Source organism: Diceros bicornis, chromosome 17 (assembly GCF_020826845.1).
Source record: "Diceros bicornis minor isolate mBicDic1 chromosome 17, mDicBic1.mat.cur, whole genome shotgun sequence".
NCBI lineage: Eukaryota > Metazoa > Chordata > Mammalia > Perissodactyla > Rhinocerotidae > Diceros > Diceros bicornis.
This window is the reverse complement of record NC_080756.1, coordinates 60,601,854-60,628,779: the sequence shown is the minus strand read 5'-3', so window position 1 is coordinate 60,628,779 and position 26,926 is coordinate 60,601,854. Positions and strand designations below refer to the sequence as shown.

The window sequence follows — 26,926 nt, the reverse complement described above, 5'->3', positions numbered from 1 at the left end:
GCGTGCGGACGCGACGGGGCCGCGCAGGCAGGGCCGGGCTGGGGACGGGGTCGTCCGACGCGGGGCTGGAGGCCCCGGTGAGGGAGGAGACGCCGACGACCTGGAGGTGGACGGAGGTGGACGGTGTGGCTCGCTGGCCTGAGGCCGAAGTTGCGGAAGCTGGTCCCCGGGGCCCCGAGGTTTGGGGGAGAGGGTGGCCGATGTGTGAAACCACCTGAAGTTGGGGACAGACTTAATTAAATATTTAAGACACCCCGCGTTGGGAGAGCAGACCGGTCGGGGCCGGGACCCTGAGAGCTGAAGGAGAGAGAGGACCCGATGCCGGGAGGCCGGAAGACTGCTGTGCTCCGAGGAAATAAAGCAGGGTTCTGCTGTAGAGAAACGGGGCTGTAGAGGAGGCGGGATGCGGGACGGCCCAAAGGAAAGTTAGTTCTGGTTCTGGAACATCAGTCTTAGATGGGACCTTAGAAGGAACTGACGCTCTTGGAAAGATTATAACACCGCAGCCCACCGAGACCAAAATAAGTTTGATATTTGAGAGCCAAGTTATTTTGGTGCTCTTCTTAAAGCAGAACGTCAATAAATAGCAATGGAATGAAATTGTTTTCCTCACAATTAGAATCGAGTAGGAGCGTAAGACACCTGACTCCTGTTGCAGGAATTACCACATGCGATTTTGTAACCCACCCACTTGAATGTAGAGATGTAGTTTTTTCTCTTTTCCTCATAGTGACTTTTACCCCAGATAATATTAATTCGTCTGTTATATAACCATCCATCCATCATCTTTAAATAAGTTACAAAACAGTATAAAGAACTGGGCATGGATGAATGGATTTCAGAATTTTTTAATGTGTTCTCCAAGACAGTAAGAAACATCAAAATTGAAGCAAGCAAAACATCCATATTGAACAAATTCATATATTTTTTAACACCTCCATTCATCTATATGGCGTACTTATCTTTTGTATAGATCTTCAGCAGTCTAATAAAAATTCACCTGAAAATCTTTAACAAAAAAAGATAAAGAAGTAGGTTCTAAAATAACAGAGAACAGAACATTTTTGCTCTAAGTTCTTAACTGAGGAAATTTACTGAAAAGGGACAAGGAATTTAGGTCTGCTCTCCTTGTAGCCAAGCAAAAAGGGAAAAGAGGGAGAGCTCTTTAATATTCATTGTTCTCTAACAGGAAGTATACCTCTTGATCAGGAAAGAGAGTATTTACCCCTAGTTTTCAGAGGAATTTGTCACCTTGGTCTTTATATGAACGACATTGAGCAATGTAGTGGACAATTTCTTCAATAGCAATTTAGGAAAAATACAAAGATATTCTACATGTAGCTATTATATTGCTCTATAGAACAATGCCCAAGGCATAGTGTTATAATTTTGTCAAGGTAATTCTGTACTAAATAAGGATCAGGAATGTGTAGTTCTGTAAACTGACTTGACACTAGGGTTAGAGTCTGGAGAATCCTGAGAAATTGTTAACATGTAGAGGAGAGCATTCCTCTTGAATAACAGTTGTTTCCTGTAGGCTTTTGACAGGATCTATCTGATAGATACCTGTTGAAATAGTTACAGAGGTTTATTAGATACCCAGTGAAGCCCTTCTCCTAAGCCTCATCATTTACAGGAGTTATGTTTTCCTGCTTCCTGGACTTGTTGCCTTCACATGGCATAATTCATGCAGTAAAAGGTCATTCTTTCAAAGTACTAATCTTCAAGGCTGTGGTAACCAGAAAAGAGAGAGAGACCTAGTTCAGCTGCAGAGTGGTTGCTGGGGGTAAACAGATTGTCACCACCGATTCCACATGCCATCACTCAGGGCCTCTGGAGAAGAGCCTTTTGAACGTAAACCTAATAAAAGTGTGAAGAACATTCTTGAGAATGAAAGAGAAAGTATTTGCAAGAAGGCAGATGGAATGTAAAGGAGGGGAATTCTTATTGCACTAAAAATAGATGAAGAATGACTTCAGGCATTCAGAGCAGGAGAAATTAGGAATGAAGGGTGGACAGAAAATGAGCTGCTTTAAGGAAGAATTAAGGACAATTATGTCACGACTGGAATAGGAATTTTAGAGCTAGACCTATTTCCCATTGCCAGGAAAGACCACTCTGCCAAAATACTTATGTGTCAATTAAAGAATATAACCCTGGTGGTATTTTCACCGCTCAGTCCTTAGAGCCGTGGTTCTTAACTGGAGTTGATTTTTCCTCCAGGCAACATGTGGCAGTATCTGGAGAAAGTTTTTGGTTGTCGCACTGAGAGGGAGCATGTTACTGGCACCTAGATGGTCGAGGCCAGGGATGCTGAATGTCCTACAATGTACAGGTCAGGCCTCTACGACAAAGATTTACCTAGCTCCAAATGTCAAAAATGCTGAGCTTGAGAAACCCTGCCGTAGAGTGACTAGTGTCCTGTTGTTTCTAGCTAGTAGTTTTCTAAGTTTTCTGTGTATCAGAATCACTTGGGGTTTTAAAAAGTGCAACCCACCAAATCAAAATCTCTGGATATGAGGTCCAGGCACGTGATGCTTGTTGAAAGCTTCCTGGGTGACTCACATGCTACATACATGACCGACAGAGACAGATTTTAAAAGGGTAAATGGAGACCTACTTTTCCATTATATTAACATAGAATAATCAGTAAGATATAAATTGCTTTGAGTTGTTTCAAGTGTCAGATTGTGTGCTGAGTCCCCATAATTTGCAAACTAGCGCTATTTTATATTCCACTTTATTTTAAATTTTGAACTAGTTAATTTTTTAGCACTTGTTCTATTTTATAATAGAGTATAATATTAAATCATTAAATTATACCTTTAAAATCTAAGCTAAAATCCCCCAGAACTGAGAACTAATCCTTTAACATAAAAGTCATTACTTGGAGGACCTAATAAAATCTTATTTAGCTAATTCCCACATCCCGAACCCTGGGCTTTGCCCAGAAATTAAAAATCTGGTTACCCTTGGATAACTGTGGAGGGACCAGGAAAATGCATGAATTTGAGCTGTTTCAGCCATAATAGACCAGAAATGTATGTTTCCAAAGTCCCTTTTATCCAGGTGTTGTAGAGAAAAATGTTTTTCATCAAAAGATCTGAGTGGTGTAGGCTGGTTATCTCTTTTCAGTGGAGAAAGTGAGACGTAGAATAATAAACTAGCCCAGTATGAGCTGGCAAGAACCCCACTTCAGGTCCAATACTGTAATCACTGAAACACAATTCCTTTCCATGAACAAACTCATGCTTTTTGTGTGTAATACTATATAAAAATCTCAGTTTTAAGAATTGATATGTGAGTTAAAGAATACTTAGGAAAGCATGCCTTTTACATTTCTGATTCTGGATTTTTCAAAACTAAAATGTGGCAGTCCTTTCTTTTTTTCTTAAAGGTGATTTCTATTACTACTTCATCAAGGAAGAAAGGAAACAAGTCAAAAACTGTTAGTTCTATGTGTGCTGATAGAAGTAAACATCCTGATTTGAATCTTTAAGGTGAAATAGTCCAAGTTTCAAATGCTGGAAGACAGAAAGGTGTTTTGGCTTTGTAGCAGGTGATCCTGACAGTGCATATAGGTGCTAAGACCTGGTTCCATCACCTGTATCTTGGCTTCAGTTTCCTATCAGTGTAATAGATAATACCAAATATTTAATTTTTACAAATTTGTTCTTAAAAGCTTTGTGGACTAGTATACACTTGCCCACTGTACCAGTTAGACTTAAGGGATGCCCACAAATTCTTAGACTGTTTGGGTAGCATTTATTGTACTGTAGTGGCCGTTTTCTCAATGATTGAGATTGTGGTGGTTTAAGTAATTCTTAGTGTTTAAAGTGCACCCAGGATATAGATTTCTCAACAGATAGGAATTGACTGTGTTTGTTTGCAAAGAAAGATAAGTAATAATGTTTCTGTATAGTTTTTTCATTTTGATTCAGGGTATTTTTCAAAGCACAGTGGCAAATGGGCCACATTTGAGAAATAAGGATAGTTTTCATAGTACATTGAAATGATTTATACAGACTTCGTAGTAAATCCAGTTTAAGGATGAACTCTAACTTTCTTAGCAATGTTTGTATATTAGAGAAAAGACTGGCTACAATTGTTTTAACTGTTGTAAATTCTTTATTTCTAATTACATATTCTATAATAATGAGGATTAAAAATCTTGGTACTAAGTAACTTACTCTTAATAGCTATTTGCTCTTAAAAAACAATGTTTGGGGGCTGGCCCCGTGGCTTAGCGGTTAAGTGCGCGCGCTCCGCTACTGCCGGCCCGGGTTTGGATCCCGGGCGTGTACCGACGCACCGCTTCTCCAGCCATGCTGAGGCTGCGTCCCAACACATACGGCAACTAGAAGGATGTGCAACTATGACATACATACAACTACCTACGGGGGCTTTGGGGGGAAAAGAAAGGAGGAGGATTGGCAATAGATGTTAACTCAGAGCCGGTCCTCCTCAGCAAAAAAGAGGAGGATTAGCACGGATGTTAGCTCAGGGCTGATCTTCCTCACAAAAAAAAAAAAAAAAAAAAACAATGTTTGGTGATGTTTAATATAATTTGGGGCTTAGTGGATTTTCTGTCCACGACTCCTAATATAGTTCTATGGGCAGAGAATATGTTATTGAACCAGGGCAGTGGTTTTCACACAGCATACATCAGAATCAGCTGGATGGCTTAATAAAAAAAGGTCACTCCCCCTCCGCCCCCCCGAGTTTCTGATTCAGTAGGTCTGGGAAGGGGCCCAAGAATGTACATTTCTAACAAGTTTTCAGGTGCTGCTGATGCTACTGATGTAGGGACCACACTTTGAGATCCACTAAACTAAGGTGACCAGGAAAGCTGCTGCAATTACTTGAGCATGTGAAAGAATCATGCTTCCAATTTTTTGTGAGCCTTTTAAAAATTATCATTTTAATATTACATCTTTGTTCTTAAAGAGTGTATTTTTCACCAAAATTACAAAGTACTTAAATTTGAATGATTTTGGTAATGGATAGTAATAATAAATTTGGAGACGTTAAATAGAGTGCTGAAATTAAACCATGTAAGTAGCAAAAGTACATTTTAAATTCTGAATTATAATTGTCTGATTACTAGTTAATCAAAGAAATGGATACTTAAATTTTTTTTCATGTGCATTATACTGATGAACATTTTCATCAGGGCCTGGGCTCCTGCTTTTGGAGAGATGGAAAAGAACTTTTCTAAATAAACTGAAATGGTGGTTTATCATTTTAACTTTACCACTTCCCCTAGTTTTTCTCAGGCAGATTTTTTGAGTCCTAGCTTGCTTATGTTTCTGTCTAACTTTATTTCAAAGATCAGAACCTGACTCTAAATATTCCACACTAAGTAGCAATTAATTTGTCTGAAAAGTCCAGAATCATTGCTCCATTCTATGTAGTAGTCAAAGTAGTTATTGGCAAATCATCTGGTCTCCTAGGTGACAGGATGTAGCAAAAGAAAATGAACCCAGAAAATAAAGAGAAGGATAATGAAATGCAGACGCCACTGATTTCTGCAGCTTGCGATATACCCAATTTGGAGGATAGAGGAAAAGGCAGCACACTTACTATAATCTCTTCTTTCTAATGAAATCCATGGATCACATTTATTTTCCTATGTTTCAGCCAGAGGTGTTTTGCTATCCCTGTATTTGGTAAAGAGAGATAATGATGGTTTGTTTTGTCAATGACAGAAGGGGAAGGACTGCTTCCTGCTGCTTAATCCGCAGAGCCACAGTCAGGCAGAGAGCCTCTTCCCTCCTTTCCCTAAGAAGAACCCCTCAGGTTGCATGTTGCTTGGATTTTGCCTTTCTTGAAACTGGAGAGAATTCCTATTCTATAGGAAGTTTATTTTCTCTAACTTCTGTGAATGGTTACTATTAATGAAGAGAATGTACATATTTTGCTGTGTATTGTGTTTTTGTTTTTTAGGAGAAGACTGATGTGGAAGGAACCTTATTTGTTTACACAAGGTAAGAATATTTTACTTTTATAAAGAAACTGGCCATCTTTGAAATAATATTTTAGCTCACTTATGTCTCTCTTCTTCAATTGTTATTTCATTTCAAGGAGAAGTAAAGAACTGAATCTTAGTTTGAAGTTATTAGTTGACATAAGGGAGGGAATACTGAATAATGTCACATGGTAGAGTGTGATGAATACTAATTTCAGAATATAATTTACACTTCAATGTAGATGAACTTAAATCTTTGTGTTCTTTTTAAAATAGTATTAAATATTTATTCTTTAATTCAAATGAATGGTACAAAGTTCTTGAATATAATGCATTGGCAAGGAGCTAGAAGTACACTTTTAATAATATTAGAGGGCCGGCCCCGTGGCTTAGCGGTTAAGTGTGCGCGCTCCGCTGCTGGCGGCCCGGGTTCGGATCCCAGGCGCGCACCGACACACTGCTTCTCTGGCCATGCTGAGGCCGCGTCCCACATACAGCAACTAGAAGGATGTGCAGCTATGACATACAACTGTCTACTGGGGCTTTGGGGGGAAAATAAATAAATAAATAAAATCTTAAAAATAATAATAATAATAATAATATTAGATTATTTAGTCAATATTTGGAAAATGGTTTTATTGGTCACCTCCCTCTGCCCCCTCCCTTGACTCTAAAGAAGCATGATCCAAAATTAAAGATGTCTTTGAGTCCTCCGTTGTCTAGTTAATAGAATGTATTTCAGGATAGATTTAATAAATGCATGTTATTAGTAATTTTTATCAGATATCGTTAATATCACATGTACACAGAGACATATAGTATGTGTATTTTCTTAATACCTAAACTTTTTATTCATATAGACATTTACATAAAATGTCATAGCTCAAGTCCATCACCATCAGTGGGGGTGCAAAGATAAAGTACAAAGGCTTTGGACAAACCCTTCTATGGCTGACAGTGGCTGACAGTTTGACTGGGGAGACAGAAAATGCACACGTGCCCCCCCACACAGTAAAGTGTATGTTTTTTACACATACATTCACGTTTAAAGATAAACCACACTATAGGTAGACTATCCTAAGTGCCAGTTGATAGGTTGTAAGCAATGAATGGGCTGCTATGATTGTGGAAGGCTTTATAGAATTGGTGAGTCTTGAGTAGGCCTCAGAACTAAGGTAGAACTTAACTTGCATTGAGGAGAGGGAAGGGCAGTCTCGCTATGAAGAATGACATAAGCAGAGGAATAGAACCTAGTGTGTTAAAGGGACAGTAAGCAAAATGACTCTTTGGTGCAGTGAGTTTATATTGGTTTATGTTATTTAGAAGTTGACAATGAGGGTAAAGAGATTTTGCTGGCTTGGAATGTGTTAGACTAAGGATTTTGAAATTTATTTTCTTAGCAGGAGGGAGTCATTGAAAGTTTACTAACAGAGGAATAATAGAGTTACAACAAAATGTATAGGGGCGGTCAGTGTATTAGCAGTAAGAGGATGCATTGCTTCTAGAAGAAATTGGAGTTAGGGAGGACATTGAGAAGATGACTGCAGTGGAGTAGATATGAGATGATAAGAGTATGAACTAGAATGATAGATGTTGAAATGAAAAGGATTTATTGAAAGAATGCATGTATGGAGGGAATGGTGAAATTTTAAAAATAACATTAAGATTTTGAAATGAAAGACTGAGAGAATGACAAAATCATTGGTGATTGGAAAGATAGGAGGTCAGGAATCTGGTTTGAGGAGAAGTTTTTTTTTTTTTCCCTTTTTTGAGAGGAAGATCAGCCCTGAGCTAACATCCATGCTAATCCTCCTCCTCCTTTTGCTGAGGAAGACCAGCCCTGAGCTAACATCTATTGCCAGTCCTCCTCCTTTTTTTTTTTCCCTCCCAAAGCCCCAGTAGATAGCTGTATGTCATAGTTGCACATCCTTCCAGTTGCTGTATGTGGGACGCGGCCTCAGCATGACCGGAGAAGCGGTGCATCGGTGCGCGCCCGGGATCCGAACCCGGGTCGCCAGTAGCGGAGCGCGCGCACCCAACCGCTAAGCCACGGGGCTGGCCCTGAGGGAAAGTTTTAATTTTATTTTGAAATAATGATTTTGGAGTGATAGCAGGGCATCCAAATGGAGATGTTCAGCCACTCAGGATGGATGGGGTGAGGGCTGGAGATAGAGAGTTTAGAGTCTGCGTTAATTTGGTCATAGAAATGATGAGAGAAAAAGTGTTCTCTGATGGAGAGGAAACTGTTGAAGGCTAGTGTTTGGATTTTAGGGCCAGCAAGGATACAGAGAAGAGTCAGCCATAAAGATACAAGCAGAACTAGAACAGTATGAAGAGGGCACAGTGCAAGAATGGTGGAAGGCTGTGGGAGTGGAAGGGGAAGCAGCAGTAGGAGTGAAAAGAAAGGAATGGACTGGTAAGGCCATCAGAGTAGGTAATGAGAAGGTCAGTTTATTCACAGTTTCAGAAAAGTGGTGGGAGTGCCCATGAGTCATTGGCTGTGTTAGTTTACATTATGTTCCAAAATATTCCAAAAGCACCAGTGCATACCACCAAGTGAGTTTATTCAGTATAGGCTACTCTTGAGAATTCTGAAAAGTGAAAAGAAAGCCAAACAATTGAACTCTACTGTGAGCCAAGCACACAGTATGCATTCTCCTTCATTTCTCACAGGTAGTATTGAGAAGTCAAAGAAAAGATGTATTAATATGCATTAATGATTTATTTTAAGGATTTTTAGTAAGGCTTTTCTTTTTTTTGAGTGCAGAATAGTAACAGATTATACAAGTGTTTTCTCTTTTGTTCCCAAACCAAATGTAGGTTTGTATTTTCAAGTACTTCTTAATATATTCTGAGGTCCTAATGGAGCTGTCAGTTAAACAAACCATTAAACTAAGAAACAAATCCTCCCCTATTTGTTAATCTCTTCCCCAAATCTAACTTCTCAAGAATAGGAGCCTCCCTCATCTCCACTCCCTGCCAGATGCTGGATTCTATGTCGAGGTCTTTCCTCAGTAGAGAATGACAGAAAGCCCATAAGAATCAAAAGGGGGTTGTGGGTACAGGTAATGGAGCTGCCAGTGATATATTTTGACTTCTCTTACAGATGTTGCTTTAGAGCAATTGGCACATTTATCCTCTGAGCCTATTTTATAAATTATGAGATGGTATAGTACCCATATTATTAGAGAGGTAAGATCCTGTTGTGATAATGAAATACTTGAAGAATCAAATTCTGATTCTGTATAAAAACACCTAATTCCATTTTAAAATTTATTTCTTTTCTTTATTTCCTCCGATGTCTTCCTTTCTGTAATAGAGAGTTCATAGAGACACCCGCTGGTGATTTCTGAACTTGACACTTCCAGAGGACCCTCTGTCCAAGATCTTTGGAAGTCAGTTTTCATTCTTCCTCGGAATTTAAGTTGAAATGATTATCGTGATTATTTCTAGTATTGATTATATGCCTACTACCACTTTACCTCTTTGTAAAATAAGTTAGGCAAGGATTACCTTCCATCAATTTTAAAATTGGAAGTCTCAAAAGAAAGTGCTTTAAGTGATAATGTAGCTGTATTGTACCTCTTTATCAGCATCGAATGGTTAGAGTGAAATAAAACTAACATATAAGCACCTTTTCTTCATATTGCTCATAACATTTCTGTGGGTTTGTTACCCTGGTGCCTAGTTTAAAGTAAATAAATGAATTCTGCTTGTTTCATTTTCAGTGTGCAAGCATGTGGTGTTTCATTTGTCACTAGAAGTTGCACAGTTGAATTACTATATGGCTGTCACCCAAGGGTAGACAAATGCATATGTAGTTGTTAGGGTTTATACTCTGTATAATTTGGGATCTTTCTGCCTGACAGAGAGCAGGCACTGAAGATTTGTTGAATGAAATGAAAAATAAACAGTCACCCAATGCCATATTTTTATGGAGAAAAACTTTTATAGTTGTTTATCTATGAAGCTGTTTGCTTTATATTGAAGAAAACAAAATAACTGCTCTTTGCATTAAATTATATAGTCTTTTAATTATGCTATATCTTATCACAAGTTCATTGACCAGAGTTGCATCATTTCTCTAAGAAATTTTGCAGCTTTCCGTTTCAAACCAACACTAACATTTTCTATGAAAGATTTCTTCATATAATTGTGATGTACATTCTATATGAACTATAAAGATTCTTTAAAAGTATCTGTCAGCAATTTTTTAAAAAGTGGTTACCATCACTGCCTTAAAGGAATTTACAATGTAGGTAGGGAAACAAGATATAAGTACACACATGCGCGTGCACACACACACACACACACGTATATACACTCACATAGTTAAATAAGTAGGACTTGATTTTACCAACGGAGTGGTAATGATAATCATGGTGTAAGTATTACATGTGAATTAGTACATAAATTAGTACTATTAAACCAATAGTAAAGAATCATTGCTTTATATATGTACAGTCTGCTTACACAAAGCCATGTATGTATATTCAGAGAGGTTGAGAGAAACATGGGAATGTAGTTATTCTAAAATGTACTGTACTGAATGCCTTGTCTTTTCATATCCTCCCCACCCCTTGTGATTTTTAGATCTGCTTCTCCAAAGCATGGGTTTACCATTATGAATAGGCTGAGCATGGAAAATAGGACAGAACCTATTACTAAAGATCTGGATTTCCAGCTCCAGGACCCTTTCCTTCTCTACAGAAATGCCAGATGTGAGTCTTTCTTAATTCATTGGGTGGTTTTATTTCTGCAGTTTGGCCAAGTATTTAAAATTGTAAAATTGTAGTGTGTTTGTGTGTAGTATCAGTGACTCTAGGGGTTAGCATTGGTCAGCTTGGGAAATGCATGCCTAATTGAGGGAATAGCTTCTTCCTTGGGAAAGTTTAAATGAAAACAATGTGAATCTGATGATGTAAGTATTTAAATCCTGTCTTCTGCCGCTCTGCAGCGTGAACCCATCAGAGATTTTAAGCCTGAGCAGGGCTAGGGGAGGAATTCTTGGTCAGGAGACTGCAGAAGGAGATATAGGTGGTGCTGTAGAACATAGAATTAATGATTCAGCTAGTGGCCCTTTTTCCTTGTGTATTACTTCTGACTGAGCCTCCTTGATAATATGTTTGAGAGAAAGGGCCAATATTCTAAAAGTGCCATCCTTTGCATACACAGTAAATGAGAAATCAAAGTCCAAAGAGTTTTGATCATTAAGAATTTCATCACACTCTGTAATGTTGAAGTTATATTAGGTAACTAAATGATCCTTGTCAGATTTGAAATGAGGTAGCAATCACCCATCCAATATTCTGTCTCCATTTTGCTCTTGTGTCTTATCTCACTACTTGTGTTGGACTATTGGGCAGTCCAGAGAAAAATTGATGGAAAATATATAAACTGCAGGAGCATCTCTGTACGGAGAAACCGAGAGCATACTAATAAATGTATAAACGTGTGTGTGCATGCACATGCTCTGTGCTTTGTGGATAACTTTCAAAAAGACCTTGTAGTTAAGAAATGTTTCCCATACATTTCCCAGCCTACTCTTTGAGCTCAAGATACAAGAATTTGCCTACTGTATACTATTAATGAATGTAATACAAATAATATTTAATGTTTTAGCTCCAATGAGTTGTTTTGAAATAGATATAGCATCATTTTAATGCTATATTTACTTATAATTATGTTCATATATAATTAGTTGTCATGATAGGTGGTCATTATTTTTATTTAGAGAATACAGTTAAATTTTTATGAGAAAAAAATGAAAGCTCTTAAAACTGTAACATGACTTACTAATGGTAGGTCCTGTGAAGTGAAAAATTTAGTAATATAGAGAAATACTTTGTTTTCTATTCCTGTTTCTTTGCTGGAAGGTGTAGTTTAATCAAATTGTAGCCTGTAGTTTGAAATGTTTGTTTGCTTACAGGTTTTATTTTCTTTTTTGAGGTTATTAGATTCTGTGTCAAATTAATATATAATTCAAATACTAACAAAATAACCACAAAAATAAATATAAAATAAACGAATATTAGTGACTTATAAGAATCATTTTCGGTTGCTCTTATTTTGATAAATACTTGGTCTAATAAGTATAGATAATGTTTTAAGTTCTTATTATAGTATTACATCTTATATATTATATCACATAATACTATACCAAAAATATAAAAATACAAACTCTCTTTAATGTGGTTGATTTTAAAATAATGTTCCTAAGCCCCACAGGGTTTATGTGACAGGAAATAGTATTTGGATCTGATGAACATACATGAAGCCTCACCTTGCTTCTAGGCCTGTGCTGTCTTATAATACACTAGTCACTGGCTGCACGAGGCTGTTGAGCACTTGAAATGTGGCTAGTCTGAGTTGAGCGGTGCTATAACTGTAAAATACACACAGATTTTCAAGGACTTAGTACAAAAAAAAGAACATAAAAAAATCTCATTAAGAATTTTATGTTGATTTACCTGTTGAAATGATAACATTTTGAATATATTGAGTTAAATAAAATATATTATTAAAATTAATTTCACTTGCTTCTTTTTGATTTAAAATTACATATGTGGCTCACATTTGTGGTTCACCTTATACTTCTACTGAATGGCACAGTTCTAGGCATTTACATTTATTTTACCATATTTTATAATCACGACTTTGTAGACATTTCCCCTGCCATTTTGCAGATGAGAAAACTGAGACTCAGTGAGGTGACAGACCTGACAGAAACTTACAAATTCTTATTTCAGTTCCTTGCTTTTTCTACACCACCTGTACTGCTCTCTCCACTATTAAACATGAATGCAAATTGAAGGCAGCCTTTGGGATGCATATTAAAGTGTTTCTAATGAATTTCTATAAGAAAGAAATGAAATCACTTGAACAACAAAGAATGGAAGGGAATGGATCCATTTACCTTTCTGGGTTTATTTTGCTTTTTTTTTCTCCTTAATACCGGGTACTGATTGCCTTTGCAGCCATAGTCATTTGGTTTTAGTTTAGTTTATTTGTAAAAGCCTTTTCAGTCTCTGACATCAAAGGTTCACAGAAGGGTTTACCCCAGGTGCTTTCAGTCTCACATAGCTCTCAAATGTTGTTAATTCAAATACTTTATATAATAATTGCGTATGGTTTACATATTCTCTAATGAGAATAGTGTGTAGACGAGTATAGATTCATTCATCATCCTTGGGACAATGAACCCAGGTTCACTCAGGACTGGTTTTTAAGACTCTATACCCTTCAAGATCTGTGTAGTCAAGATCTTGGGCCTCTGTGTCTCACAGACTGTGTTTGGACATTTCAAGAGGTAGAGTGGATATAGGTTTGTGGTGAGTTTTCTCATGGAGTTTTAGGTTCAGTAGGTTAAAAAAATTAGTATACCTAAGGAGATAACTATCCCTCTCTTGAATTGGATGAATTTAGAAGAATAAAATCAAGAAGTGAAAGTCTCAAACTCTCTTCATTTAATAATAATAATAATAAAAGATGTTTAATAAATAAGTAACTTTGAATTTTGACCAAACACAAAATCTATAGTTTTTTGGGGTTTTTTTGTTTTTTTGTTTTTTTTTTGTGAGGAGATCAGCTCTGTGCTAACATCCGCCAATCCTCCTCTTTTTTTTGCTGAGGAAGACGGCCCTGGGCTAACATCTGTGCCCATCTTCCTCCACTTTATATGGGACGCCGCCACAGCATGGCTTGCCAAGCAGTGCGTCGGTGCGCGCCTGGGATCCGAACCAGTGAACCCCAGGCCGCCGCAGCGGAGCGCGTGCACTTAACCGCTTGCGCCACCGGGCTGGCCCCACAAAATCTATAGTTTTATTACAGTAAAAGATTTATAGTTTTTAAACTTGGTTATAGTAGGGTTTCACCTGTATAAACTTTAAAAGTAAATACAATAGCTGTTAAAGTTTGGACAAAAAATTCATTTATTCAGCAAACATTTATTGAGCATTTACTGTCTGCCAGGCACTATGTCAAGGCTTTATATAGGTTATTTAATTCTCATAACTTTTCTTGGAAATGCTATTATTCCTGTTTTATAAATGAGGAAACTGAGGTTAGAGGGATTAAGTAATTTACCATGGTCCATGACTATTTTGAGAAGGAAACAGCATTTGAACTGAGAAAGCCTAACTTCAAAAGCTCACACCCAAGCAATGGAAGTGCTAACACGTGTATGATGTGTTTGAGCAAGATTTACCTTTCAAGAAATACTTAATCTTTTTAGTGTACACTCCAAAGTTTAAAAAGCAAGTTTCTTTTTTTTTTAATTGAGAACCTATTGTATCACAATTATATCAAATAAAAACTAATGTAACAAAAGCTGAATTTGACTGTTTCTTTTATATTATCCCCCTTTAGTCACTGTTTACTGTGTTTTCCATTTCACAACTACATAAGATTTTGATGTATGGAGATACATTTTAGAAATGTGTTTTCCCAAATATGTCATAATATTTAAGATAAGTTATGGACAACAGTGACAGGTAGATTTCAGAGCTAGGCCAATAGGTTGAATTGTCTGTGGTTACAGGATTAGAATGAAATTCTTTTGAGCTGCTTGATTTCATTGCAGACATAAGCCTGGAGCTTAGAGCAAATCAGAAAAGGCAAAATCAAGATATTTAGCATCAAAGCTGTTTTAGAAAACTCCTCCTCGGTTGTAAAGTGAATTTATCATATTGGGAGGTTTTGTATTCAAAAAGAAATGCAATTTAAATCCTTCATTGACATTTGTAGGATCTGGGAAAAACTAGCATAAATAATGGAATATGGTACACTGAATGAAAATGATAATTACAGACAGTCCTCATCTTTCAGATAGGCCATGTCCTAGAAGTTTCCTTTTAAAGATTGGTTGGTGGACTTTTGGTTAAACATGCCAGATTGAAAACATTTCTGAAACTATTGAAATGATAACAAAGGGATAAAAAAAGGCATAAACCTGGGGCCAACCGTGTGGCATAGCAGTTAAGTGTGCATGTTCCGCTGCTGGCGGCCCGGGTTCGGATCCCGGGCACGCACCAATGCACCGCTTGTCAGGCCATGCTGTGGCGGCATCCCATATAAAGTGGAGGAAAATGGGCACAGATGTTAGCCCAGGGCCACTCTTCAGCAAAAAGAGGACGATTGGCATGGATGTTAGCTCAGGGCTGATCTTCCTCACAAAAAAAAAAAAAAAAAAGGCATAAACCCACAAGGGTTTGGATATCACAATACATTCATAAAAACAATATTTTAGTTGGTGATTAGGCTTCTAAGTCAACTCACAAGAGCCTTTTTAGCCCATTGTACCTATCTAAGAATAGCACACTAACCTAATAATGTACATATGAAGTATTGTATTAGCATGTATAGCATTATTTCTGTAGGAAAATTAATTCAAGAGTAAAACTTGTGTAGACTCCAAGAGTGTAACTTCCTTAGCAGCAGGGCAGAGGACCTCTGCCTGCTCATTTATATTAACAGATCATTTGTAAAGCTAGGAATCTATAAATTGTATTTTAGCATATGGTAATAGTAAAGTAAACTTTGAAGCCTTCCCAGCCAGTTGCTAAGTCTCAGCTCTGTAATGTTTCTGAAACTCTCCTCCTTTCCATTCCCACATCCATTCCAGTTCAGGCTTTCATTACCTGTTACTTGGGGTATTTCATAACTCCTTATAACAAAAAGAGATTAAGCGCCCGGCAATGGCCAAAATAGAGTAAGTTCATTACAGCATATCTCTCCACTGGTTACAATGAAAAGTTCTGGACAGAATATAAAAAAACTAGTTGAGGATTCTGAAAGTAAGCAATAATAGGCATATTGGGGAAGGAAGTCAGAACTTGAAGAACACCCAGTATGGCAATGAGTTTCCTGATTTTATTCTTCAATTCTTTATCTCCTGGCTTTGACTCAAGAGTGGGCCAGGTCACAGAACTGCAGACAAGGACAACAAAAACTAAGAGAAACCCCTCTTTCTAGTCTGGAGACTGGAGAAATGGACTCATGAGCTACAAAGTGTGAAGAGAATCACTCCCTTCCCCCCTTTTTTTCTCTCCTAACCCTACCCTGAAGCCAGTTGCAGTGCAAGGCTGAACTGCCACTGTGGTGGTGATGGTGGCAGCACAGGCATCTAAAGATCCTCAGAAACAACCTGTCTGTGCCAGAGGAACAGGAAACAAGGGCCCCTGTGGTCTGAAGAGTGTGGGGAAAATCCTATTATATGTTTTTATCTTTCTTTTGCTTCACCGTGTGGGCAGCTCAAGCTCTGAGGACTGCCTGACAGTGTAATAAGCTAAAACTCTGAAAGAAACCCTGACTTCTTAGCCAGAGGACTGGGAAAAAGGGCCCCTGAGACCTGGAGAGTAGAGTAGGGGAGATTCTAGAGGAGAGAGCTAGATAAGGAGATCCCCTAATTCTGTGTATGAATTGACACAAGTCCTGATCTCACCCATGAGCTTCACATACATGTAACAGAGCTGAAGAAATATAGCAAAGTCTTTAAGAACTAACCCACAATATAAGCCACCATCCAAGTCCCAGACTAATTCCTAAGTGGTGTGTGTGTATATATATATATGGGGCAGACAAACAGCTTTGAAAATGGAACTGACATGGGAACCATTGCCCACAAAGGCAAGACAGAGCTTCCTTTAACCTTTTTTTTTTTTTTTGCTGGGGAAGATCGCCCTGCGCTAACATCTGTTGCCAATCTTCCTCTTTTTTTTGTGTCTGAGTCGCCACCACAGCTTGGCCACTGACAGATGAGTAGTGTAGGATCATGCCTGGGAACCGAACCCCAGACTGCCAAAGCAGAACATGCCAAACTTAACCACTAGGCCACTGGGGCTGGCTCCAGAACTTCCTGTCTAAATCTAACTATTGATTGCCTTCTCAAACAGACAAAATCAACATTCTCTGGAGGGTTTTAAGAGGACTCTAGAGTCTCACAACACAATCAAAATGTCCAAGATACAATCCAAAATTACTAATCATACAAAGAACCAGAAAAACCTGACCAATTCTCAGGGGAAAAGTCAATTAATAGATGGCCACCCTGAGATGATCTAGATGTTGGAATTATAAGCCAATGGCTTTCACAGTTATTATTACTATGTTCAGTGAGGTAAAACTGAATGTTCTTGAAATGAATGGAAAGAGAAATTCTCAGCAGAGAAGCAGGTATAAAAAAGAACCAAATAGAAAATTTGGAACTGAATAATACAGTATTCAGTGGCTGGCCTTAAGAGCAAAATAGAGGTGACAGAGGAAAGAGGAGTCAGTGAACTCAAAGATAGATCAATAGAAATTATCCAACCTGAAGAATATAGAAGAAAAGATTAAAAAAACAAATAGGGCCTCAGAAACCTGTGGGACAATATCAGAAGGTCTGAATTTGTGTCATTGGAGTCCCATAAAAGGAGAAAAAGAGTGGTGTAGAAAACATATTTGAAGAAATAATGGCTAAAAACATTCCAAATTTGGTGAGACACAAATATATGGAATCAAGAAACTTGGTGAACCCCAAATAGGATAAACCCAAAGAAAACCATGCCCATAAATATCATAATCAAACTGCTGCAAAACATTGAGAAAGAAAATCTTGAAAGCAACCAGAGGAAAATGATACATATAGGGAACAATGTTTTGAATGACTACAGATTTCTCTTCAGAAACTGTGGAGTCTGGAAGACAGTGGAGCAACATTTTAAAGTGCTGAAATAAAAGAACTGTCAACTTAGAATTCTATCTCCAGTGGAAATATCTGTCAGGAATGAAAGTGAAATAAAGACATTCTCAGATAAAGGAGAATTAAAAGATTTTTTTTTTTTTTTTTTTTTTTTTTTTTTTTTGTCAGCAGACCTGCTCTAAAATAAATGCTAAAAGAAATTCTTCACACTGAAGGGAAATGATACCAAAGGGAAAGTTGGAACTGCAGGATGAAGGAAGAGCGATAGAAATAAATTCTGGGTAAATAGAATACACTTATTTTTTCTCCTCTCAAGTTCTTTAAAATACATATGATTATTGAAAGCAAAAGTTATAACATTGTGAGGAGGGGGTACAATGTATGTGACAACTACAACAAAAAGGGAAGGGTAAAGGGACCTATATAGTTGTAAAGTCTTTATATTTTGCTTGAAGTGGTAAAATAAAAACTGTGATAGACTGTGAAAAGTTAGGTATGTATATTGTGATTCCTTGAGCAACCACTAAAAAAAATACAGAGATATAACCAATGGATAAATTAAAATAGAATACTAAAAAATTTTTAAATAATCCAAAAGAAGGAGAGAAAGGAGGTAACAACAGAGCAAAAAATGGGAGACAAACATAAAACAAAAAATAGAATGGTAGATCCAAATCCAGCCATATCATTAGTTACATTAAATGTAAATGGTCTAAGCATAACACTTAAAAGACAGAGATTGTCAGATTGGATTAAAAAAACATGCAAATACTAATTAAAAGAAGGCTAGAGTGGCTATATTAACTTCAGACAAAGTAGATATTAGAACAAAGAAAATTACCAGAGATAAAGAGGGACATTATAATATGATAAAAGGATCAACTCACTGAAAATACATAACAATCATTAATGTATATGTACCTAACAACAGAGCTTCAAAATATGTGGAGCAAAAAGTTATAGAACTAAAAGGATAAATTTAAAAATCTGCAGTTATACTTGGAGACTTCAATACTCCATTTTCTATAATTGATGGAACAAATAGAAAACAACAAGGCTATAGAAAACCTGAACAACACTGTGAACTAACTTGACGTAATTGACATTTATATAACACTCCATCCAACAACAATAGAATGCACATTCTTCTCAAGTGCTTATGGACCATTCCCCAAGATAAACTTTGTCTTAAAATTTTTAAAGAAATTGAAATCAAACAAAGAAAGTATGCTCTGACCACAAAGGAATTTAACTAGAAGTCAGTAACAGAAAGATTTGAAACATCCCCAAATATTTGTAAATTAAACAACACACTTCTAAATAATCCATATGTCAGAGAGGAAAATTAGAAAATATTTGAGATGAATAAAAATGAAAATACAATGTCAGATGCAACTGAAGTTGGACTTAGAGGGAAATTTACAGCATCAAATACTTATATTAGAAAAGATGAAAGGTCTCAAATGAGTAATTCAAGCTTCCACCGTAAGAAATTAGAAAGAGAAGAGAAAATTAAACCCAAAGCAAGCAGAAGGAAGGAAATAATAAAATAAAGGCAGAAATCAATGAAATAGAAAACAGAAAAACAGTAGAGAAAATCAGTGAAACCAAAAGCTGATTCTTCAAAAAGAGTCATAAAACTGTTAAGCCTCTGGCCAGACTGATCAAGGAAAGAAAAAAAAGAGAGAGAGGACACAAATTAGCAGTATCAGAAATGAAAGGGGGGTCTCTACAGACATTAAAATGATAATAAGAGAAATACTGTGAACTACTCCATGCCCATAAATTCAATAACCTAGAAGACATGGACTAATTCCTTGAAAAACAAAATCACCAAAAGGTACTCAAGAAGTAGATAACCTGAATAGTCCCATATGTATTAAAGAAATGGAATTTGTAGTTAAAAACCTTCTAACAAAGAAAAGTCCAGCCTCCGTTTTAGTGGTGAATTCTACCAAACATTTAAGGAAGAAATAATGCCAATTCTACACAATCTCTTCCAGAAAATAGAAGAGGAAGGCATACTTCCTAACTTATTTTATGAGAGCAACGTTATCCTGATACCAAAACAAGACAAAGACATTACAAGAAAATTATAGACCAAAATTTCTCATAAATATAGATATAAAAAAATCCTCAACAAAAATACTAGCAAAATATTGTTCATAGCAGCATTATTCACAATAGCCAAAAAGGGGAACTAACCCAAATGTTCATTGACAGATGAATGGATAAACAAAATGTCATATATACAGACATTGGAGTATTATTCAACCTTAAAAAGGAATGAAATTCTGATATGTGATACAACATGGATGAACCTTTAAGACATTAGGCTAAGTGAAATAAGCCACACACAAAAAGACAAATACTGTATGGTTCCACTTATATGAGGAACGTAGAATAATCAAATTCATAGAGGCAGAAAGTAGAATAGTGGTTACCAGGGGTTTGGGGGAGGAAGGAAGAAGGAGTTATTGTTTAATAGGTATAGAGTTTTAGTTTGGGATGATAAAAAAGTTCTGGAGACAGGTGGTGCTGATGCTTGCACAACATTGTGAATGTATTTAATGCCACTCAACTGTACTCTTAAAAATGGTTAAAATGGTAAATTTCATGTTATTTATATTTTACCACACACAAAAATACTAGCAAATTGAACCCAGGAACACATAATAAGGATGATATATCATTAGCCTTACAATTTGCATCTGGCTTATCCTCTCCATACAAAACCACTGCTAGACCTATCTTCCTAAAGCACAAATCTGATAAGTCATTTTTGTGCTCAAAATCCTAAATGTCTACCAAGTAAGTTTTTTCACCTGACATTTAAAGCTTGCTATAGGCACATCCCAGTTTACCTGTCTGGCCAAGTCTACCATTACTCTTGTATACCTGCCTTCTCTTCTAACCAAATACAACTATATGCTTTCCCAGAATACTCTTTAACTTCTTGTCTCCATGCTTTTAAACATGTTTCTTCTTTTTTCTTCTTGAATTCTCTCCCTCACCCTTACCAATCTCTACCAGATAAATTCTACTCATATTTCAAAACCCAAGCGAAATTTGACTTCTCTGTAATTGTTTTTGTAGTCCCTCTATCTGCCTGTGATTTCTGGATGCAACATATACCTCTTTTATGTTCATTTTCATAAGTGTTTGTTGAGCACTTGCCAACTGATATTGATTCTGTGCTAGGTTTTGGGAGTTCAGTAATCAGTAAGATGCATCCCTTCCCTCTTAGAGTTTACTATGCTAGCAGAAAAGACAAACATACTGTCATGCGTTGCTTAACAACGGGGATACATTCTGAGAAATGCATTGTTAGGTGATCTCATCATTGTGCAAACATCATAGAGTGTACTTACACAAACCTAGATGTTATAACCTACTATACACCTGGGCTATATGTTGCTAATCTTATGGGACCTCCGTCATATATGCGGTCCATTGTTGACCAAAATGTTGTTAGGCAGTGCGTGACTGTATGTTCAAAATAATATCCTAAATGCTGAGCTAGAAATATACAATGGGCACTTACTAGTACTTATATTTTACCTTATATATAATATTTGTCCTAGTTTCTCTATTGATGTGCAAGGTCCTTCTGGGCAAGGAATCTTTGTACTCCCCTTCAGCACTTAATTCCTTGCATTAAGTGTGTACAATTAAATATTTGCAGTGAGTATTGAGTTGTTTTTATTAGATTTCTTTATTAAGGCAGCCAATAAAGCTTAACCAAAATTTTTACAATTATTTCTTCAGACTTTTTTTTCTTTCATGGCATTAGCCAACAGACAATAAGGAAAACCTTGAACACTGTGTGGTTCCTGGGTAGAAACTCAAAATACTAAATAATTTCAGCACCTTAATAAGAACTGCTCTGCTCCTCAAGGTTGATTTTGTGTAGATAAGAGTAACATTTACCTAAAAGTTCCTAGAAATAATTGCAAGTTGTGAGAATTCCATACATCCTCATCTTGAGAAATTAAACAGTTCTAGGAAAGAGACATAAAATGTGGGAATATGTTAATTTCATCTCTATGAATGTTCTTTAAAAAACTTTGTAGAGCCACCCCTGATGGCCTAATGGTTCAAGTTCGGTGCTCCACTTCAGCGGCCCGGGTTTGGTTCCTGGTTGCAGAACCACACCATCCATCTGTGAGTTGCCATGCTGTGGCAGCAGCTTACATAGAAGAACTAGAATGACTTAGAGCTAGGATATACAGCCATGCACTGGGGCTTTGTGGGGGAAAGTGAGTAACCATCTCACTAAGTGATTCTATTTAAAAGAAAAAAGAAAAAAAAAACTTTAAGTTCTAAAAAACATTTTATAGAATGTTTCCTTCGAATTGTTTTACTCTTATTGAGATATTCTGATTTGATATTTTAGAATTTTATTCACTACTCCAAAGCTGATATTTTAATTATGATACATGAAGACAGGTCATGTCCCTGTTTTCCAATGGCCTTGTTAAACCATGGCCATATGATTTGAATAGTAAGGCTTATGCTATAGATATTTTATCTGAGAATTAAATGAGAAATCCTTTTTTCCATTTTTGTAGAAGCAACCAAATTTGTAGCTCTTTATTAAAAATGGCTTAAAACAGGTAGCATTACCAACACTAGATTTAAGTTGAATCTTGTGAGTATTTATCATAAAAGAAATAATGATAAATTATACCCCATCAAAAGTAAAAACTTCATTAAATTAAAAGCTTCTGTTCTTCTAAAGATACCTTTTGGAAAATGAAAAGGCAAGCCACAGACTGGGAAAAAATATTCACACTACATATATCTGACAAAGTACTTATATCCAGAATATATATAGGCATACCTCAGAGATACTGTGGGTTCAGTTCTAGACCACTGCAATAAAGTGAATATGGCAATAAAGTGAATCATAAATTTTCTGGTTTCCCATTGCATATAAAAGTTATGTTTACACTATATTGTAGTCTGTTAAGTGTCCAATAGCCTTGTATCTAAAAACACAGTGTACTTACCTTAATTAAAAAATATTTTATTGCTAAAAAATGCTAACCATCATCTGAACCTTCACCAAGTCATAATCTTTTTGCTGGTGGAGGGTCTTGTGAAAAATGCAATATCTGCCAAGCACAGTAAAGTGAAGCACAATAAAATGAGGTATGCCTTTAAATATCTCTTAGAACTCAATAATAGGAAGACAAACAATCCAATTTAAAAATTGTCAAAATATTTAACAGACACTATACAAAAGAAGATATACAAATAGCCAATAGAAATGCTCAGCATTAATCATCAGGGACTTCTAAGTTATTGTGTGTAGCAATAGTTTATTCCTTTTTATTGCTGTGTAGTATTCCATAGTATCAGTATGTTGCAATCTATTAATCCATTCTCCTGTTGATGGGTACCTAAGTTATTTCTAATTTTGAACTATTGTAAATAAGTTTGCCATGAACATTCTGGTTCATATTTTTTAGATGGATATATGCACTTATGTGTTTTGGGTTTATACCAACCCCTTTTATAATATAGGGGTTTGTTTAGCTTTAGTAGATACTGCTGAACAATTTTGTAAAGTTGTGTCCCTATTTATACTCTCTCCAATAATGTATAAGAGTTACAGTTGCTCCATATCCTTGTCAACACTTGATATTGTTGTTCCTTTTAATTTGAGCTATTCTGGGAGTTCTGAAGTCATATCTTATTGTGGTTTTAATTTGCATTTTGCCATAACTAATTACATTGAACACTTTTTCATATTCTTATTGGACATTGGATGGATATGCAAATCAAAACCAGCATGAGAATACCACAAAACTTACTAGAATGACTAAAATTTAAAAAAACCTGACATTATCAAATGAGGATATGGAACAACTGAAACTCTCATACATTGCTGTTGGGAAGGTAATATGGTACAACCACTTTGGAGAATTGTTTGACAATTTCTTGTAAACTTAAACGTATAATTATCATATGTCAGCAAGTTCCAGTCATAGGTATTTACTTAACAGAAATGAAAACATATGTCCAAGGCTGTGCAAGACTTGACACAAATGTTTTTAACAATTTTATTAATAATAGCAAAATAGAAAAAAAAAAAGCTGGAAATAACCCAATTGTCCATTCATCAATAAGTAAATGGATAAACAAATGTGGTATATCCATATAATGGAATACTACTCAGCAATAAAAAGGAATGAACTACTGATATGTTTGTTTAACAACGTGATGAATCTCAAAAACATCCTGAGCAAAAGAAGCCATCCACAAAAGGACATGTACCATATGATCCCATTTATGTGAAGTCTAAGAACAGGCAAAACTAATCTGTGGTGACAGAAGTTAGAAAATTGTTGTCTCTGCTGGGGTTGATGGTGAAAATGGTGTAGTTTATTGGAAGAGGGTGATGAAAATGTTTTACATCTTGTTTTGGGTGGTTGATTACATGAGAGTGTATTATTGTCAAAACTCATCAAACCACTTTAAATTCTGTGCATTTTATTGTATATAAATTATTTCTCAATTTAAAAAAGTAGAAATAATTGAACCTTGTAAAAGAACACTTTAAAGAAATGAATACTTAAGTATAATTTGTTAGTTTTCTTTTGTATCCTGGCATTTATTAACCATTGTTTCATCTGACCTTCATCTCTTCTTCTAAGTTGACTAGAATGTTACACTAACTCTTCTCAAATTTGTATCTTGGCTTCCTCAACCTGGAAATACAACCATCCTTATTCTAAAACACATCTTCAGGACTTTAAACCAACATGACACCAAAGCCTTTCATGTAACTTGACCTCAACTGAAAGTTTTAAGTAATTTGAGGTGATGGAAATAATTTAATTTGCATTTCTAGCTTCCAGATCAGTAGAAAAGCTGTGCCCCCTTTCCTCTGGCTTGGGACATCTGCTTTCTCCACAGGGGCAGAGAAGAAAGATTTCTTTTTGCTGAGAATATGAAAACATGTACAACTTAATTTGGAATTAACCTTCCACTTCCCTCTGAAGAGTCAATTTTTTTTAAAAGTCAGTTTACTAGTAGAGAGAAGCCTTAGCATCTATTCTGCAGTCCTTTCCCTAGAACAAAATATATAGTAAACAATTAATAGGATTTTAAAATATAATCATAGGTCTTTTCTTGAGGCTATTATAGGACATTATAAGGCAAATTAAAGCTTACATCTCATAATATGTCCTATAATAATATATGACACTCTCATTATACTCTAATTACACTCTCATGTAATCAACCACCCAAAACAAGATATAAAACATTTTCATCACCCTTTTCCAGTCAACAACTACACCACTTGCACCATCAACCCCGGCAGAGACAACAATTTTCTGACTTCTGTCACCATAGATACACCTCATAATATGTCCTATAATAGCCACATTATGAAGTGTAAGCTTTAATTTCTTCCAAAGCTCCAGTTGAAATGTGACTACCCATAATAAATAATAGCAATAAGAAAGTCAAATTTGCACACAAAGATAGGTCATAATTTGGAATCAGCATTGCTCACTGTACTTAGAATACATTTTGTGAAATGTTTGCTGTGCCATGTGCTACCATTAATTAGTTGGTTATTGATTACCTAGGCTATTGAGAAAGCAGTGGCATGAGTAATAAATTATAGGCCCCTGTGGGCAGAGACCATTTCTTATATTTTATTTGTAGTCTGTGGTACCAAATAAACACAGAAAATGAACAGGTCTGGATAAGAAATAGACATGTACAATGTACTTAAAGTAATTCCCAAATCATTTATACTATTTCTAGAATTGTTATATATGGATATATGTCTGATTGTTTTGTCCAGCTTTGAAGATATCCTGCTTGGGGTGATTGAGAAAGAGCCACAAAGTTGCCCAGCTTTCCAAAATTCTCCCCATTCCCCACTTCATGATAGAAAGTCCCACCTCTCAGGCTAGTGCAAAGAAGCTGAACTGTGTGATTCACTCTAAGCCCTCTCCTAGACCTCAGGCTACATGAAGCAAGCAAAGGTCTCCCAACTTAACATATTCTAAAACCTTGAAACTTTATCATCTGTTTTCTTAACTAAAATCAGTTCAGGCAATTATTACAAAAGCAATTTGAAACGTTAAAAGTGAACCCTGTGTAAATTTATTACTAAGAAAATGAAAGCCACATTATCTGCCCACAGATGATCGAGAGTTTATTTTTCCATTCTAAGATATTTACTGGTATATTGAAATCCTCAAATAATAGTTCTTAACCTTCTTTGGGTCACAAATCCCTTTGAGAATCAGATGAACTTCTTGCCTGTCTCCCTCCCCATGCCCTCAAATATTTCTTGATTGCCTATTATGTGCCAGCAATTGTTCTAGGACTCTATGCTTTGTACTTCTCCACCTCCAAAAATGTCTATTTGCATAGATAGACACCATTTTGCATACAATTTTAGGGATTTTATTGAACTGAAGCCCTCTAGAGTCAAGAAATATCTTAAAAGTAACTATATGGATAAATATACTTGACATTCTTACTAGGCAGAATCTTTGTATTTGCAGGAATAACAGTAGAATATCCTATTCAGGATCTGCCCAGCGATATAAGATCCTTAAAGTAAACTCATTCAAATCCTGTGCAGTGTAGGATGGGAAACAAGGAATTTGACACTTCATATCCAGTCAGAATAGGTAACCTACCCAATCTTGAGGCTTTTTTACTGTATGTGAGAGGAGTGGTGGGTTGCACTAGATAATCTTCAAGGACTCTTTCTACCAGCTCAGTCTGCATTGTTTAGTGAGAAAGAAATAAGGCCACCGAAATTAAAAAGCTATAATGTGGTCACTGAATCTTACTTTGTGTCTCAAAGCCTCCTTTGCCATGCTAACTGAAAAACTGATCTATTCATTATGTACCATTGCTGGGAGACTAATGTGTTTTAATATATAATTAAGAGTTACACATCTCTTGTGACTTGAATGATGAAATTTGTCACTCTGACCTTAAACCCAGAATTACTTTCTTGTTCTCTCTGTGGCTGCTCAGCTCATGCTGAAAGGAAGAGATTCGAACTTTGAAGGAGACTATCTAAAGAGCTGGCATTCTGTCAATTAAAGAAGGCTCTGAAAAGCCTCACGTAAAGCAAAATTTCACTTTTGAGCCATTGGTATCTCAAGGTTTCCTGTTTTTGTTTTTCCTCGTCTTGAATTGTGATACCTGATAGCTCCTTGAAGCACACACACATAAACACACATTCGATATGGGTAAACAGCACTCCTCTCCACCCTGACCACCCAATTTAT

The 26,926-nt window shown here is 36.3% G+C and overlaps 2 protein-coding genes across 4 annotated transcripts in view; one reads left to right on the top strand and one right to left on the bottom strand.

Moving 5' to 3' along the window:
* ADIPOR2 (adiponectin receptor 2) overlaps positions 1–26,926 on the bottom strand; it is a 429,864-nt gene that overhangs the window by 112,335 nt on the left and 290,603 nt on the right. The gene's annotated exons all lie outside the window — the stretch shown is intronic.
* The window catches only part of DCP1B (decapping mRNA 1B), a 55,499-nt gene that overhangs the window by 162 nt on the left and 28,411 nt on the right, over positions 1–26,926 (top strand). Inside the window, exons 2-4 of one of the 3 annotated variants that reach the window (XM_058559133.1) lie at positions 4,776–4,897; positions 5,947–5,987; positions 10,562–10,689. In XM_058559133.1, coding sequence (XP_058415116.1) covers positions 10,593–10,689 — 97 coding nt within the window. In that variant the 5' untranslated portion in view covers positions 4,776–4,897; positions 5,947–5,987; positions 10,562–10,592. Of the gene's footprint in view, positions 1–32; positions 2,336–4,775; positions 4,898–5,946; positions 5,988–10,561; positions 10,690–26,926 lie in introns of those variants that run through there. The other 2 variants (XM_058559131.1, XM_058559130.1) reach the window with 2 other exon arrangements.